This window comes from Phoca vitulina, unplaced genomic scaffold (genome assembly GCF_004348235.1).
Source record: "Phoca vitulina isolate PV1807 unplaced genomic scaffold, GSC_HSeal_1.0 scaffold8, whole genome shotgun sequence".
In the NCBI taxonomy this organism is placed as follows: domain Eukaryota; kingdom Metazoa; phylum Chordata; class Mammalia; order Carnivora; family Phocidae; genus Phoca; species Phoca vitulina.
In genome coordinates this window covers 73,075,977-73,094,286 of record NW_022589711.1, presented here as the reverse complement: position 1 = coordinate 73,094,286, position 18,310 = coordinate 73,075,977, and the positions used below count along the sequence as shown (strand labels likewise).

At 40.8% G+C, this 18,310-nt stretch overlaps 1 protein-coding gene across 4 annotated transcripts in view; it reads right to left on the bottom strand.

Moving 5' to 3' along the window:
- GOLIM4 (golgi integral membrane protein 4) overlaps positions 1-18,310 on the bottom strand; it is an 84,834-nt gene that overhangs the window by 20,647 nt on the left and 45,877 nt on the right. For 2 of the 4 annotated variants that reach the window (XM_032407262.1, XM_032407263.1), the window contains exons 2-10: positions 18,215-18,289; positions 16,600-16,649; positions 15,211-15,264; positions 13,747-13,897; positions 9,813-9,895; positions 9,202-9,285; positions 5,162-5,317; positions 1,992-2,324; positions 79-326 (exon numbers count right to left, since the gene is read on the bottom strand). In XM_032407262.1, the coding sequence (XP_032263153.1) occupies positions 79-326; positions 1,992-2,324; positions 5,162-5,317; positions 9,202-9,285; positions 9,813-9,895; positions 13,747-13,897; positions 15,211-15,264; positions 16,600-16,649; positions 18,215-18,289 (1,234 nt within the window). The remainder of the gene's footprint in view (positions 1-78; positions 327-1,991; positions 2,325-5,161; positions 5,318-9,201; positions 9,286-9,812; positions 9,896-13,746; positions 13,898-15,210; positions 15,265-16,599; positions 16,650-18,214; positions 18,290-18,310) is intronic. The other 2 variants (XM_032407264.1, XM_032407265.1) reach the window with 1 other exon arrangement.

The window sequence follows — 18,310 nt, the reverse complement described above, 5'->3', positions numbered from 1 at the left end:
TAAAATAAATAAAAATAAATAAATAAAACCAAAGAGAACAAGAGGAGGGGCTGTCTGCGCCCATCAGGAGGAGGCTACCGGGGCTGCTCCGGGGGCCGCGGCCGCCCCTCCTGCGGGCCGGCCTGCCTCTGCCGGGCCACCTCTCTGGCGAGAAGCTGCTGCTGCGGCCTCCACAAGTGTCCCTGCAGCCTCTGCTGGTGCAGAGCCTCCGGCTGCTCCCTCCGCGGCTGGGCCTCCTCCGCCCGCCTGGCGGCCACTCTCCGCGCTTCCAACTGCTCCTCAGGCGGCGACCGGAACCTGGTGACCGGCTTGGCTGAAGGATATACCTGAGGGAAAACGAGCAGGTGCTGAGCAAGGGTAGTCGGGACCTCTGGGTTCTCTCTTCCTCTGATTCTCACGACAAACTCGGGAGGCAGGGCTGGCTTGTTTCCTTAATCCCCATCTGTCGGGTGAACTGTGATTACACCCTGGCTCCGAGGTCACCCAGAGCCAGAACTCCTATTTCCCAACTCCCTTAGTCGCCCTTGGCTTCTTTCAGCTACTGATCTTCCTGATTTCCTGGCATTGTGGCAGATTTTCAATATGCTCCCTCTCACGTGGAAGAGGGCACAACAGAAAAAAATCAGTTTGGAGCCTTAATTAAATGTTATGTTCAAGAGGCTCTGCCCTAAGGGGGCACTTGGTGACCTCCCATTAGTTGGGGCAATTTGTGGGCTAAAGCTGTGGCTAAGGATTTTCCATGAAGAGTTTAAGATGCAGGGACACCAATTAATTCTAGGAATGCACAGCCAGCCTCAGGTTAACCATAGCAAGCAAGCAAAAAAAGCCAAATTTCAGGTAAGGGTGGAGAGGCAGAGAACAACTTTCTTCAAAGAAAAAGAGAATGGGGGCGAACATAATACCTTCTGACGAAAGGAAAAACTGATACAGGAATTCTTAAACTCTGCTTCCCACTGAGCTACCTGCTGCTCTCTCCTCTGCCACCCTCTCTCTCAACCAACACAAGCACATGCAATTTTCACCAACGGAAAGAAGGTGCAGGGGTAAGGAAAATCAAACCCACGAGGGCGATTACTTTTGAAGAAAGCTATGAGGGACACAAGACCGGCAGAGGCTTCTCCATGCTAAGTTTGCAACAATATAGAAGTGCGATAGAGGCCTTCACATCTACTCAGCCTAAAGCCTCAACCAGCTTGAAATCTTAGAAAGTCTAGGGCCAAACACAACTTCAGAGTCATAAATAAAAGGTGATCAGCATCTATGTAAAGGCCAAGTAGCCCACCGTTAGGTATCCGTTTAGAGACAGCAGAAGAAGAGACAGCTCAGCTTCTGCGTTCAGGGTTGTTTCAAGTTCTTTTATGAGTATGATTTCTAATAATAATGGATTTTTTAAAGGGAAAAAACCTTATTTATGTAAGAGGGGCGTGCTCTGTAGGGGGAGCCTGAGCAGAGCCTGGTTACACATACATACTCCCCCAGTGGGGCATCCTTAAGTGATAAGATCAGACTTTTGACAACAATAACCACCTTGAAGATGAATGTGCAAAAGCCAACCTACCATTTGATAGTAAATGAACAGGGAAAAGGAGACTTTTGATCACAGAAAATGAGACCTTTCTCGGCCTCACAATGCCCGTGGGACTTGAGCACGTTCCAGGAAGTGCCCAGGCAGGCGCTCATCCCTCCTCTTACTGCTCAAGGGAGGGCAGCACGGAGCTCCCTTGTTTGGAACTACTGACAAAGAAAATACACACACCAACAGCCTTCTCCTTCCCCCAGGCACCTTTCTGAGGTACCTGGGCAGCTATGCTATGAGCATGACAACAGAAAACTAAAATATGTGCATATAACATTTAGTGAACTCACTCAGATTTTATTTTAGGGACTGTCATCTATGGGGAGGCTTTTTCAATATTTAAGAACAAAGCCACGCTCCCCGTCCCAGGCGACAAAACATAACCCTGGTGGACATGAAGCGGATGACCTCGTACCTCGTTGGGCGCGTGCCCTTCCAGAAGGTTGGCTTCTTCTCGAGGTTCACGCTGTTCCTTCCATTCCCGATCCTGTTCCTCGGGTGATGGATCATGCTCCTCCTCCAGACGTTCGGCCTGCCCGACCTGCTCCATCGCCTCCTCCTCCAGGGCCTTTCTATGCTCCTCTTCCACCTGCCGCTCCTCGGGCTCTCTGCCTTCAGCTTCATGCTGCTTCGGCTCCGCCGGAACCTGAAACTCTGCCTCCTTCCGGGTGGGAGGGTAAAGTTTTGTTTCTTCCGTTCTTCTAGGAACTGCTTCATGCGTCTGCCACCCAACACTATTTCGAGACACCTAGGCCAAGCACATCACTGGAAATGACACTCTTCCATTTTGAAAGCCGTGATATAATCTCTTTATTACCATGTCTATGGGGTTACAACATAAGCAAAATCCTGGAGTCTAGAAATACAGAGTCCTGACTGAAAAGTATGGCTGCAATGGAGTCACTTAACTCTTCTCACTGTAATCTCACCTATAAAATAGAGATAACATAAGCACAATTTCATCCCGGGAAGAATACAGTAAGTAATTTAAAAGTAAAGCCTATACGTGACCACATCTCAGCAGACCTGTCCCTCAAAAGCAATCTAACTCCTGTTTTCCCTTAAAACAAAAAGGAAAAACCCCTCAACCTTCAAGTGATGAGGTGTTTATGTAATTTTCTTCAATGTAAATTTTGTTTTCAATAATGATTTGAAAAGTGGGACACCTGGCTGGCTCAGTTGCAAGAACATGCGACTCTCTTTTTTTTTTTTTTTAATAAAATCTTTTTTTTTTTAAGATTTTTATTTATTTATTGAGAGAGACAGTGATAGAGAGAGAGCATGAGAGGGGGAGAGACAGAGAGAGACGCAGACTCCCCACTGAGCAGGGAGCCCGATGGGGGACTCAATCCCGGGACTCCAGGATCATGACCTGAGAGTCCCGGGACTCCAGGATCATGACCTGAGCCGAAGGCAGTCGCTTAAACAACTGAGCCACACAGGCGCCCAGAACATGCGACTCTTGATCGCAGTGTTGTGAGTTTGAGCCCCACGGGTGGGGGAGGGGTGTAGAGCTTACTTAAATTAAGAATAGAACTTTTAAAAAATATAATGATTTGGAAAGAGAAGGACAAGATCAAATTGAAGATGAGTTGGGTTTATTTTTTACTGACTAATTAAAAAAAAGAATGCCATTACTAATAGGCATCCATGTTAGCTAAAAATATTTGTGCCCATTAAACCAGATACAATAAAATATATATATATATATATATTTTTTTTTTTAAAGATTTTATTTATTTGACAGAGAGAGACACAGCGAGAGAGGGAACACAAGCAAGGGGAGTGGCAGAGGGAAGGAGAGAAGCAGGCTTCCCAAGGAGCAGGGAGCCCGATGTGGAGTTCGATCCCAGGACCCTGGGATCATGACCCGAGCCGAAGGCAGACGCTCAACCATCTGAGCCACCCAGGTGCCCCATACAATAAAATATTTTTTAACATATTAGAGTAGTATTTCTTCATAAATCAGAGGGAATCCTTTGTAAATATTTTGTATTGTTAATACATAAAATTCAACATAAAAAAATGTCTTTTTTTACAGAGAAATCCTCTTCTAAAATTGGTTGGTTTAAATTGGTGTTCCTGGATTTAAAATTTCAGAGATTTCCACGTGATCTTCATTACTTAGAAAAGAGGGGCAAAAAAAAAGATGATATAATATCATACGAAAATTTATCACTCCTTCCCGCCTCCAACCTTATTTATTGGGAAAAATAACTTATTTGGTCAGATTGCTCCTCCAAATTGAAATAAATGGGAAGCCCTCTTCTTAAATTGGCAGAACTATAACTAAGAAATCGGAATGAATGAATGAATGAATGAATGAGTAAGTAAATAAATAAATGGAGGAAGAAAGTCCTCTCTCAGACATCTGAGGACAACTTCTGGAGATGTATGTCTTACCAACGTCCTCACATACCTGGCAGGTTGGACATAATACTGCTCTGACTTAGAGAAATATGAAATATTTCTCTGAAGAGCCTTAAGTGCTTTCAAATACCTGCCATTTATCTCCACAGAATTCCTGTGAGAAAGGTTATAGCAGATAACTACTATCTCCACCTCACAGATGAAAAAACTAAAGGTCTGAGTCATTAAAAGATTAATTAATCCAGGAAACAGGTAGTCAGACTAGGACAGGGAAGAGGACTAATACCCAGGCCAGGAATCTGGTCATGTTTTCTTAATAGTAACAAAGAAGGGTCCATGAAGACACGGAAGGTTCTGTCTGTGAAGGAATGCTCTGCAAGACTAAAGACTTCGATCAAGTCTACTCACAGCAACTTAATTACTCCCGTAAGATGGTCATGCAGGACACATCCTCTCAAACATTCACTGTTAAAAACAACTTTTTCAGGGAGAAAGACACCCATATTTGCCATTTGTATTATGCATGTGATTAAAACAACTATGTTAGACTTGAGGATAAGGGTGACCCTACTTTTGATGTCCCACTTAGGAGACACTCTTAAGCAAGGCTCAATTTTTATGAAGAGCAGGAATGCAAAAAAAAAAAAAAAAAAAAAGTGGATTAAGAGACTAGCACTCATACCTTTGATAGTTTTATAAAGACCTCTTAAATACAATTTTTGGCTTGTTCTGTGTGGACCTAGCACTGCATCAAGTTCAACTACATTACCAACTCTAATACTTGAGTGGGCTGTCATAGAACAGCCTCATGATCATTTAAACTTCTCACTCTACCCCCCAAAAAGCCAAACAACAAGAACAAAAAGAAAATTTAAAAATTCAGATACAACAGCCCCTTCCAAAAAAATAAACAAAGCCAGTAAAGTCTTTCCCAGAAAATACTATAGCAGTAGTTCTCTGAGCGTCCTCCCCAGACCAGCTGAATCAGTTAGAAATGCAAATCTTCAGGCCTCATCCCAAAATAACTGAACTGGAAATTCTGGCCTAGGGCCCAACTATCTGCGTTCTAACAGCTCTGCTGGGGACTCTGATATATGCTAAAATTTGAGAACCACTGTTCTGGAGGCAGAGTTGGCAATATTTAGAGCAGTTCACCTGATAACAGCTTGACGGGGAAAGTGACCCCATCACAGAATACCAGTTCACGCCTCTTACCTCCGGCTCTCCGGCTGCGTCCTCCCTCGCTGTGTTGTCACCTCGTGGAGAATGTGTCCCCTGGGTAACATTCTGCTGCTCTGCTTTCTCTGGCTTTCGAAGGCTTGGAATCCTATTCAGAGTATCTTTCAATTGTTTATATTCTGCAACTTGTGTCTGTGTATAAATTGCACAATTGGATACAAATTGTACAATTTGAGGAGGGAAAGAGATATCGTTCATGGATGGACACTAGGGTTCACTGGAAGACTAGACTAAAATATTATACCTAAGTACAAGTTAGGAAAAATATGCAGATTATTTCCATGCATTAGCTATTCTTACTTGGACATGCTTAACCATTTTTAAGCACATGCAAATGAGAATTAGATATAAAGGGAACGGAGAAAAAAAAATCTAAGACAGATGTTAGCTTTTCATGCTATGTTAAACAGTCAGAATTTTTATAAATAACTTTCTGGTATAAATATCATTATTAAAACACAGTTTGCAATCAGTTTTATAGCATTAAAATATCTGTTTAAAAATTCACACAATTATATAAATACAAGTGCAGATATCTTTTACCAATATGGTCTGAGTAACGTTTTTCAGTGAAAAGGAATCATAAGTTCAAAATAAGTAACTAAGTATATATATATACTTAGTTATTTATTTATAAAATCACTCAGGCCACCTGCCCCCCCACCCCCCACCATCAACCTGTGCTCAAATAGGGTCCCTAACTTTCCAGAATGCTTTTGGTATTGTGCTCTGAAGATTTAGGAAAGCAACAGCATAGGCATGAAATGAGCCTAGATTTTTATTCCTCAATTGTGAACCTCCTTTCTTGTAAAGTGATAAAGGCGCTAATGTAAGTATTAAACTACAATACACTCATCCAGGTGTATCTGTGTATATGTGGTGATGGTGTGTATGTGTGTGTGCATGCACGATATTTTTAATACAAGGAGCTAGAAAGACAGAAAAAAAATCAAATACCTTCACTAAGAAAATCAATAGACACTGCTCATACTTAGCTCATCATATGCACCAACACTGTTACCCTAAAACAGAAATGCTGTGTGTATAAACACACACCTACATAAACACATCCAAGAAACACAGAAATCCATTCTGGACAAGTTTCCAGCCAGTGGGCGCAGCAGAGCGGGTGAGTGGAGGCTGGAACCCAGCTGGCACCCCCACTGCCCTAGCTGTGCACCCTGGCAGAGTGCTCTTCCACCCCAACGAAGGGGGGCCTTTTTATTTTTTTCCAGTTCACACAAAGGTGAAGAAGTTTTCTTGCTAAATCTATCTCAGAGGAGTGCATCCTTGTAATTTGTACAAAGGTATGCCATATGGCTAATAGTGGCCCTTATCCCAGAAATCTACCAAAACATTTGCAAACCAACTTTGGAGGTCAAAGAAAATTTTTATTTTTTTATTTTTTAAGATTTTATTTATTTGTCAGAGGGAGAGTACAAGCAGGGGGAGCAGAAGGCAGAGGGAGAAGCAGGCTCCCCACTGAGCAGGGAGCCCAATGCGGGACTCGATCTCAGGACCCTGAGATCATGACCTGAGCCGAAGGCAGACGCTTAACCGACTGAGCCACGTAGGTGTCCCCAAAGAAAAATTTTAAAAAAGACATCCACATAGTGATACTTTTAATAAATATTTCTTCTTTCTCCTCCTCCTAGAGATATTATATTTGAAAGCAGTTATGCTTAGTTCTCAAATATTAGTGTGAATTGAGAACCACGAAAGGATCATGTTAAAAGTGCAATCTCCTGGGCCCCTCACCCTAGAAATTATGATTCAGTAGGTCTGGGGCAAGGCCAGGTAACTGTGATGCAGGATAGTCTCCAAAAACACCAGTTTAAGAGTTACACATGACCGTGATGTCAAGAGCACCTAAACTCTAAGCTCAGTCTGGTCGCTGATCTTGGGCCAGCTGTTTTATTTCCCTTTGACCTCCTTTTATTTAGTTATAAAAAGGACACAATGTTAAAAAAAATAAATTAAAAAAAATAAAAAGGACACAATGTTATATAACTCAGTTGACTGTGAACACTAAAGTCCTGTATAAAAAGTTCTTATGATGATCCTTGACACACTGTAAACTCAAAATTCTATTCTGTTCTTTTTTTTTTTTTTAAGATTTTATTTATTTATTTGTCAGAGAGAGAAAGAGGGGGCACAAGCAGGGGGAGCGGCAGAGGGAGAGGGAGAAGCAGGCTCCCTGCTGAGCCAGGGTTCCGATGTGGGACTCAATCCCAGGACCCTGGGATCAAGTCCTGAGCTGAAGGCAGACGCTTAACTGAGCCACTCACACGTCCCTCTACTCTGTTCTTCCTGTCCCCCCACTCAACTACATTTAAAAATTGGGTTGTTGGGGCACCTGGGTGGCTCAGTCGGTTGAGCGTCCAACTTTTGGATTCGGCTCAGGTTATGATCTCAGGGTCGTGAGATCGTGCCCCGTGTCAGGCTCCATGCTCCAGCTCAGAGTCTGCTCAAGATTCTCTCTCTCCCTCTGCCCCTCCTACCACGCATGCTCTCAAATAAATAAATAAATCTTTAAGAAAAAATCAGGATGTCAAGTCACAGTCTCATAAGATGATTTACATAAGAAATGTAGATGCTTGAAGCAGCATTTATTTTCTAAGGAGACCCAGGGAAAGTATTAATATGGGGATCTGAGGTGGGACTCTAAGTACTACACCTAGTTCTGGCATAATGATTTAAAGGGGGTGGTTGGTGGGCAGGACAACTTGAGCCCCTTCTCAAAGGAGCAGAATATATTTTTAAAGAAATAGAATACTATACATAAGTTACATAAAAATATTTTTTTCCATTACAAAATCTTGTCCATAATACTGCCGGTGTGCTTACTACAGAATTCAGTCTTGGTCATTAAATGCATTATTTTAATTTACATTTCTCTGGATTTTCAAATTGCTGCTTAGTCTAATATTTGTGGCCATCATAGCACACAGAATATTCAAATTGGTTTGTCACATTTTTCAGCATGAAAAGCAGCCTCAAATAAAATAGTATTTGGTAAAAATTTTATAAAGAGCGTTTTGAATGAAATAATCTCCTAAAGTCAATTTAATCTGTACACCTGTAAAAAATTACCACACAGCCACAGTTTCAAAGGGGGATAATCAATGACTACCTTGAAAAGGAGTCCCACAAATACAGATGCTACAGCCAATGAGATGCGTCAAGGCCCAGCATGTTATACTTTTCCTAATTTTATAAAGACAAAATATAATACAAAAAAAATGGTCTCCTGGTAAGGACAGATAGCTGGTTTTCCTCTTAATTCTTCCAACTGAAGAGAAGTACAAACCTAGTGACTCAGCTAGCCATTCCTGTTTGTTTGCTTCTCCTAGAAAGCTGTAAAACACAGTATGGTATTCTTTAATAAGCTCTCCAACACTTGTATTCGTTCGTTTGTACATTCAGTAAATAACCACTGAGGGCTTACTTTGTGCCAGGGACTGTTCTAGGCTTTGAAAAACGGAACTTACGACTCTTGTTTTTCCTTCTCCATTGACATGAGATCTCTTATTTTCTGTAATTTGGCCAAGAACACATAAGGCTAGTCCTAAAAGGAGTGTGTGTAGGCTGGGATACGGAAGCAAGGGAGGGAGGGATGGAAGAAAAAGTCTGACAATAATTTATTTGGTAGCTAGCATCATAAAATCCTATAGATCCTCTAAGAAGAGTTACCACAGGTCAGAGAGTGGCGGAAGACCATATATATGGGATAATTTCTGTGGTTTAAACAAGCATTTGACCATTGCATGTTGGGGCTGGTGGAGGGTAGAAATAGTCATAGGTACCAACCACACTACCAGTGCAAAAAAATAATCAAAGGCTTATTTAATATTCTCTTGATTGAATTTTGAAAGCATGCATGATCCTCAGGATCAGGAGAGCTCTGTCCTAAGAACTCACTGAAGATTGGCTTGTAAGAGACTACATGCATAAAGGAATTGGGAAATGTTAAGCAGATTGTAAGGAGAACCCATAGAGGCTGCTACCCTTCTAACCTGTGCAGCAGCTAGCGCACTCTTGTGGTCTTCCAAAGTCACTACAAGTTGTTCATGCTCGGAGAGTAAATTCTTATGCTGTTGCTACACAAAAAAGAATTTTACATGTTGAGATTTAACATTCTAAGACAGATTCTTCTTCGGCTGACAGTGCTATGAGCACCCAAACGTAGCTTGCTCGCCTGCTTGTTTGTTGTTCTTGCAGCACTTGCTGAGTTTAAAAATCATTGTAGAGAGAAGACGATAGATAATAAGATAGTATTCTGAAATCTAAAACGTGCTACCTAAATATCACAATCCCTTACAATGAAATCAAAACCAAAGGAACAAATACTTCATTATTAATAAACCTTTATAAATAAAAAACTTATTAAAATGCAACCATCTAGCCAAAGAATCATTTCGGTACTAATGAAAATGTTTGGATTTTCAGACCATCTTTTAGCTTACAATGCAGATGCGGTAAAAGTAGTGGGCACAATCCAGTTTATGCAAAGTCTAAAATAACAATGTGGATTTGAATGCAGGTCAATTAGGGAATGACTTGTAAAGCTATTCTACAAAGTAAAGCAGGCCAATACTAAGCAGTCAAATGCCCGGGTTTGTTTTACCTTGACGTCTTGAAGCTGTGTATGCATGTCCTGGTGTGCCTTCCTTAGCTGTCTATTCTCTTCTCTCAAATTGTACACAGTTTCTATTTGTGGAGAAAAAAAATCATGCATAAAGCCTTGAGATTTTTCTGGCTTTTGATTCCATTACTGTCATATCTACAACTTCACACAACTATTTTTAGGATTTGTTTTGAATTTTGACAGTATAGTACGCCAAATCAACAAAAATTCTATCATTTTGGGATGTGACATGGATTCAGCTTGCCATTCCAATACAATCTGGTTCGGTAGTTTAAATACTTTTAAGGAAGCTACACAGTGTGGAAGTTAAGGATTTCTAATTACTCAGGAGTTAAAAATGAAGTATTTCTGTAGTAAGCAAGTCCTCAGGAATAAAATGTAACAGGCAGGGATAGTATAAGATTTGAGTCTCTCCACAAATTAAAGTTATCAAAATTAGTACAAACCCTACTTCTCATGGCACGAATAATTTCCATGGACCCCAAAAGGTATTTCAATTGCAAAGACAACTCAGGAAATAAAAGAAGAGACAGAGAGAAACCCCACTTACCTGCTTAAAAATTCTAAGTATATTTTCTTTCCCCTGGCACTGAGTTCTTGCCTGATACAAATTCCCCCCTCCAATAGCGGTAGGACGGTTTTCCCAGGCCTACAATGTGAGGCTATAGCTGTCTCAGTGGAGCCCTCTAATCTCTCCAATCTTAAGCCTACTGTTCAGGGAACAGCCTCAGTGACTTAAAGATTCCAGGCCCACCTCTCCTATCCACTGGGTGGATTTCTTACTTTCGCTGTATCTGGCCATTAGATGTTATAAACTGGCAGCCCCGGGGCTGAATCCAGCTCACATTTTTTTTCTTTTCTTTTTTTTCTCCTGGCCCCTGCAGTGTTGGCCTACGCAGAGTGTTCCACATATGAATAGTTGGCACCATTTAAAAATCAAGGATCTGGGTCTACTAAGATCTGGCAACATGAGGCCAATTCTCATGTGACAAGAGTCAGCAGAAGTTGAATGGTGGCAGGTGACAATATAATTCATTTTTCAATGGGAGATACCTTTGAAAGTGAAAGGGGAGGCTGTTAATAATGATGCTGACACAGCAGGTCTGGGTCTACAGTGTGCCAGGCAAATTATCCCTGGGTGGCAGCCACCCTCCGCAGACAAAACCTTAGCTTTCCGATGTGGCACTCAGCACTGAAGAAAAGTGCCCGCCCCCATCTCTCACCCTATTTTCTGTCCACTTTTACACCTTTATCATCCCTGCCTCACCCCTGAGCTCTGGATGGCTGACTAGGTGTAAGGGAGAGGTCAAGAACAAGGTGGGAAAGGTTTTGATGCAAAGGTCAAAATAGGACACCACTGGAGATCCAAGGGGACTGTCAGTGTGTTGTTGGCTGGATAGGGCTTCAGTAAACACACACACACACGCACACACATACACACACATACGCATACACACATGCACGCACACACACACACATGCACGCATGCATACATACACGTACACACATACACATACACACCTGCACACACACATTCACACACATACACACACGCACGCGCACACACACATACACATGCACACACACATACACGCATGCACGCACACGCACACACACATGCACGCATGCATACGTACACGTACACACATACACATACACACCTGCACGCATTCACACACACGTGCGCGCACACACATACGCATACACACATGCACGCACGCATACACACACATACACATACACACACACATGTGCACACATACACACATGCACGCGCACACACATGCACACATGCATACATGCACGTGCACACATACACATACACACCTGCACGCACACATTCACACACATACACGCACACACACATATGCATACACACATGCACGCATGCATACACACACACACAAATACCCAAACTGCTAGCTTCTAAAGGAGTTTGAGGTCATAAACTTAATGGCAGTTGCTTCTGTGCCTTAACTGTATTGCCTTGAGTAAGTTATTTAACTTTATGAAGGCTCAGTTTCTTCCTTTATTAAATTAGGCTAAACACAACGCCTTGCTTACAGGTTGTTATGAGAATTAAATAAAATAATTGCATGAAAAGTTTCACCTGGTACTAGCACATGGTGAACATGTGCTGAGTGTCAGCTATTATTAGAACAGAGATGAAAAGAATAATTACCTAAGCTTCTACGTTACCAGTTTATCTCCCAGGAATTCTAAATTCCCTCCTGGTATCACATTAAACTGAACCCGAGACCACCTGGGTTATACGTCTGAGTTGTCACTACTGACCTGCATCTGTCACCATATGCTTTAACTCACTATCCGAAGCTTCTACCAAAGGATCATAATCAAACAGAAGTGCTGACGTAGAAACTGCTCAGTGAAGTGTCAAAGGCACCGTCACACCCGATTGTTTAAGGCCCCTGAGAAATACAGTTCTCTCTCACCCCTTCTCTTTCTTTCTCCTTGTCTTTCTCCCTGCCTTGCCCCACGCACAGGGTAGGTATATTCTCTTTCTGATGATAAGAGCCCCAAAACTTACTGCATTTCCCTTTCGGTCGTGGCTACCAGGAAGTTCAGACCAGGTTATGAGGCTTAAATTATCTCAGGACGCAGAACTCGCATACATGCGTCCTCCTAGTTTCCACGGTTCTGATTTATTACTTCTACATATAATTTGTTAAAATTTTACTCTAAATGCACTTTGTTTCAAAGAAAGGAATATAGAGGAGATGCAAGAAAACATGCTTTATATTTCCTTTGTGAGGACATTTCTCTGTCTGTTATCTTAACGACCCCCACCATCTGCCATATCACCAACAGCCAACCAACGCCCCTGCACGTCTACAGCTCTTGGGTATCATCTGCTGACACCTGGCCCAACACTTTCAAGACCACCCTAACCCTTAATACTCTGCCTCAATGGCTACTTAACTCTCATGTGCCTTTTTGTTATGACTTACTATTGTGAAATACTTATAGACAAAATATTGCAAATAAAAATACAGAGAGGACCAAAGTACCTATCACTCAGCTTCCTTCTACGATGATATCTTATATAAAATAAAAATATTGTTTGGCACAGTATAATTAACTGGACCACAGACCTTCCTCGGATTTCACCATTGTTTTTTCGCAAGCACCATGTGACTTTTTAAACCAATTCTCACACTTCAAACTTATTTAGCACCTGATCAGGTGATTGTAGAATATTTCCCTTTTTCAGAATTTACATATACTCAGAGTGATACAATTTGTTTCATAATACTATGAAAATACCTCATGCTGACACTGATCACATATCAGTAACTGTGCTAGGTGCTTTACATAAATTATTTAATCCAACCCTATGAGGTTGAATAGCTTTTTATGAATATCCCAATTCTACAGATGATGACAATGAGGCCTGCGGTGATCATACAATTTGTCCATGGTCCTATAACTAGAAATTGAAGAGGCCAAGACTCACCAGGGCAGTCTGACTCTAGATCCTGAGCTTTTCAAAGCTACTACTAGTGATCAACAGGTAGTTTTTTGGCCCCTTGGAGATTAGGAAATGCATGGGGTGACTCTGATCATCACATTGAATGTGGAGCACTGATGGCATTTTGTGAGTAGGGGTCAGAGATACTAAATATCTTACAACACACATAAAAAGAGAACTTTCTTGCCCGATGTGGCCAATGTGCCCCATTGAGAAACACCAAGTATTCTATTCTGTTTCCTAAACAAACCCAAAGAGATAAGGATAATTGTGAAATGTTACAAAGAAGTAAGTGGCTGGTAAAGCACCACATGGTAAATGTGAATCAATTGCCATGCAAACAAACACAATTCTATTGCTTTACTGAAACATTACACTGAGTAGTTATTTCCATATAAACTAGCTAATCAGACTTCCAAATACCTTTTAGCTTAGAAAGTTCTTGTTCTTTCTCCTGCTGTAGCTGCAGGTACTTCTGCTTATGGTCATTAAACGTCCTACTGAAGTCTTCTCCTTGTTTGCGATGCTCCTCCTCCAAGTCGCTGTGCTGTTTCTTCAGCTCCTCGTGTTGACTCTGCAAAGATGAGAACCTGAGCAGAGATGTACATTCTCTAAATTATACCACAGTCTAGAGCCTTTCTCTCTCAAGAAAGAACAGTTGCAGCAGGAGGCTTTGTTTTCCTCAGGTTGCTTTGAATTGGGGCAGCTCCCCTGCATTTACCTTACATTTCAAATCAAGGGTTTGGGATCATGGCCAGAAATAATTTTCTCCTTAATTTTGAACATCGGTAAAAACAACAAGAAGTTAGAAGTTAGCCATGGGAGATGGAAAGGGGAAGGATTGGGGAAACTCCCAGGGACTCAAATTGCTGTGGAGACAAGGTAAAGCGAATGGAAAAATTATCCCTCCACGGCTATTCCAGACTTCCTCTTTCAATCTGATGTTTTCCGAGCAACATTTTTTTATTTCCCTTCTTTAATTTTCAGCCTTCCTGGTAACCTAGTTTAAAAAAAAAGAAGAGTTGTTTCCCTTTGGGGGAAGTAATACATTGTTTATAGAATGGTTCTTATTTACCTTACTCCTCGTCATACTACTACACTGGAATCACAATCTAGATAAAACCCACCGTCTCCAAATGCTAATGTGAAAGGGTGGTCTGCTTTAATCCACGCACTACTTTCTTGATACTAGGAACGGTTCTGGCTTCAATAAAAAGCACTTGTTCTCCTGATACAGGAGGAAAGACAACACCAAACAAAAAGTGAGGCGGGCAAGGGAGGGAGGCTGGAGGTGTGGAGATCATGGCAGGGTTTTCCTGCTGTGCAGAACGCTTGATGGCTCCACTCCTCTCTCCTACTTGACAGAAATCATGACTCTCTCCCCCCCACTCTCTCTCGTTCCAAGTCTTCTCGACACACAATAATGAGTTTTACCCAAGAACCAAAGAAGGAGAATCTTTAAACATAAATTGTGTTCCTGTGGTAGGTAAAAGGACACATGAAATATTAGTAACATGAAGGAGGGGTTTAATCATTCTACTGCCTCCAGTGTGCCTAAGATAAAAAGAAACATATGAGGAAAACCACTGTGAGAAACTAAGCAAGCAAACACAAACAAGAAAGCCTTAAAAGAGAAAGAGAATAAAATTAAAAATTAGGTGACCAGGCAGATTTATAAGAAAATGTATAATAAGATGATTATGATTGTTGTAATTGGGTGGTAAGACGAGGGAACATTACAATTCTACAGTATTTTTAGTGAAATATGACTTTAATGTACCATCCTACCATACCGATCAATTTTCTGTAAGCTTTCCTTAATCACTTAAGTTACTAAGTTAATTCTTTTATTCATTCATTCATGAGGAACAACTTTAAATTACTCACTTTCAACATCTGATGTTGCACATTCAACGCACTGTATCTGCTATTGGAATCTTGCTGTAAATTGAAAAGAAAATAGTTAACACAAAGATAATGAATCTGGCTCTCTTGCTAAACATAGCTTAAAGCACTTAACAGAAGAATTCCATTTATTTCACTTATATAAGCTACAATGAATTCTATGCTTGAACCAGGATGTCTCTAGAGCCATCTCTTTATTTAATGGCTGGAATGAAGTCTTAACATTCCTCTCAGTTTGCTAGAATTTAGTAAAGAAAAAGCAAGACATGGAATCGTAAAAAAGCAGCTTAGCAGGGGCCCTGGAAATGATTTACTTCCCCTCTCAAGCTGAGAAGAACCGAGGCTCCGATGCACAAGGACCTTGATCTGAGCCACTGTCACTGTGCATGGCTGATACACTCTGCCAGGTGCTCGGAGGGGACTAGGTCCAGGCCTCACAAGCTTTGCAAGAGAAAAGGCACTTTCCTTCCCTGAGCTTCAGTGCATAAGGAATTCTCCATATATTACTTTACCCAAATGAGACTCCCATTTCACAGAGCGAAGAAATGGAGAAAGGATAAGGAATAAGCTGAGGGCAAACATTTCCTTTAGTAGCAGAGCCAGGACTGACACTTGAGCCTAAGCCATGTTCCAGTGGTGTACGTGTGTGTCCCAGCAGAACAGCCTGACACGTGGACCTCACGAATGTGCAGAGTCCTGGGCAGCTGGGAGCAGCGTGTACACGAGACACCCAACCATTTTCTCTCCCCATGTGGGGCTCTTCTATCTGACCCCCCACACCCCTGCTTCGGCTCCAGCACAAGCACACCCGCAACCAGTTGTTTCTTTCATTTTTTTACCATTTCTAAGATGAACTGCATTTTTACTCTATTGCTTTATTTTATTGCTTTACTCTTTTACTTTACAAAGAAACTGCATCATGAAATGCACAACAGAAAGCACACAGTTTTGGCCGGGGCTTTTAAAGGCGGTAAGAGTTGAAAGCTGACAGTCTCCCAGCTATCCGAGGAACTGACGCTTCTCAGTTTTAATACTCCAAAATGCCAGTGTTTCATTCAACTCATGGTTATATATTCTTCTTGGAGTAAGAGAAAAACTTGCTTTTCTCCAGTTAATTTGGACTGTGCAAGTGACAGTAACATTGTAGGATTTTTTTGGCAGCAATAAATACATACATATATACATACATGTGTGTGTGTGTGTGTATATATATATACATATATATATACACACACACACATATACATATATACATATGTGTGTATATTTCAGCCTTTCGGTCCTAACGATCCACATAGTAAAAGATTTTGCCACTATTATTTCCCTCTCCTTAAGTTTCATAAAATAATCAAGAAAAAATCCAAAACTTACCCTTCCTTTATTTAGTGTTTCTTGTGCTTCTAACTTATAAACAAGAAAATCTAGAAAATAAAAAATGGAGAAAATTGGGTGTGATTAACTCATCATGGAATTTTCAAAAGAATAAAAGCAAATTTTGTTCAGACTTGTGAAAAATATTTTAGTTTTAAAAACAATCTGCTTGGGGGCACCTGAGTGGCTCAGTCATTGAGCGTCTGCCTTCAGCTCAGGTCATGGTCCCAGGGTCCTGGGATCGAGTCCCGCATTGGGCTCCCTGCTCTGCAGGGAGCCTGCTTCTCCCTCTCCCACTCCCCCTGCTTATGTTCCCTCTCTCGCTGTCTCTCTCTCTGTCAAATAAACAAATAAAATATTTAAAAAAATAAAAATAAAAGCAATCTGCTTGGTAACATACTTTATTTTGCCTCTTAAGGCCTTTTTAGAAAGAGTTGGAAAAAAAAACTATTACATAATTTTCAGCTTTATTTTAAAGCTGTATATCTTGAATAAAGAAAATACACATTATAACCAATTAATTAGAAGTGAATTTAGAATGTGCACTCTGTGATTAACTCTCCTTGAAATTTAGGAGAAAAAAAAAAAAAGAGGCATACCTAAAGACAGAGATGATTTATTGCTGTCCACTAGATGGCACGCTAAAATCATTCAGGACTCGAAAAGAGAAAGCAAACAGTGGAAACCATCTTTAATGTTCTTAAAGCTTTATTATCCACTAGATGGCTCTATAAAATCACTCTGCATTTAAAGACAAGGAAAATCCAAATCCTATCAAAGCATTTTCATGATGTTAAACTCCTATTCCTCATACAGGCTTAATCCAAGGGTCAGTAAAACATCCTACCCATACTGCCCTCTCAGTTTCCCTCCCTCTACCCCACACCAACATAGTCAGACAGAATACCTAACTTGTATTTCCTCACAAGATTTCACAAAACATGAGCTAATAAATAAAAATAAGAATGCGGATCATTTCAAAGCACAAGCTGTATAAAGCCTATGCTATATAGAAAAATTCTGATAAAAATCAATAGCATTGCCCAATGCTTGTGTTAGATGCTAATTTTTCAATTTGAACCGATCAGCTGTGCCAGTAAGTCTTCACAAGATGAAAATAAGTGCGAACTTAAAAGACACCATACAAAAAAAACAGAGACGCCATACAATGTGATCAATTTATTATGTTGTAAAGGTACATATATGTATGTATGTATGTACACACGTGTGTGTATATGAATGTATAAAATCTGTCATATTCTGGACAACATGCTGTTACTTACTATCTATGGACAGAATTTTCAGGTATGAGTAACATATGTGTGTAATATCCAGATGAAAAGCTGTTTATTTCTGATAGAATATGTGTAACTAATAATGCGAACTACCCCAAGGTTGCAGCACACTGAATGAAAGATTCAGAATCCAGTCTTAAGCAGGAATTACTGTGTTGTACAATGCAAAACATAGGACTTGACTTTCTCTGTCTACCTGTAAAAGTGACTTAGGGTTGATTTGAGAAATTTCTTAACAACAACAACAAAAAAGTAAAGCAAGCACATGATGTTTCAAAGTATGATAAAAACACAGAATACAAACTGCATTTTATATTTACCTTCTTTTGCTTTCTTATGTTCAAGTCTTTCCTTTTGCAAGGATTTCTCTAATCTTGATCTGTGTTCATACACAACTGAAAGAAAAAAGTTAAAAT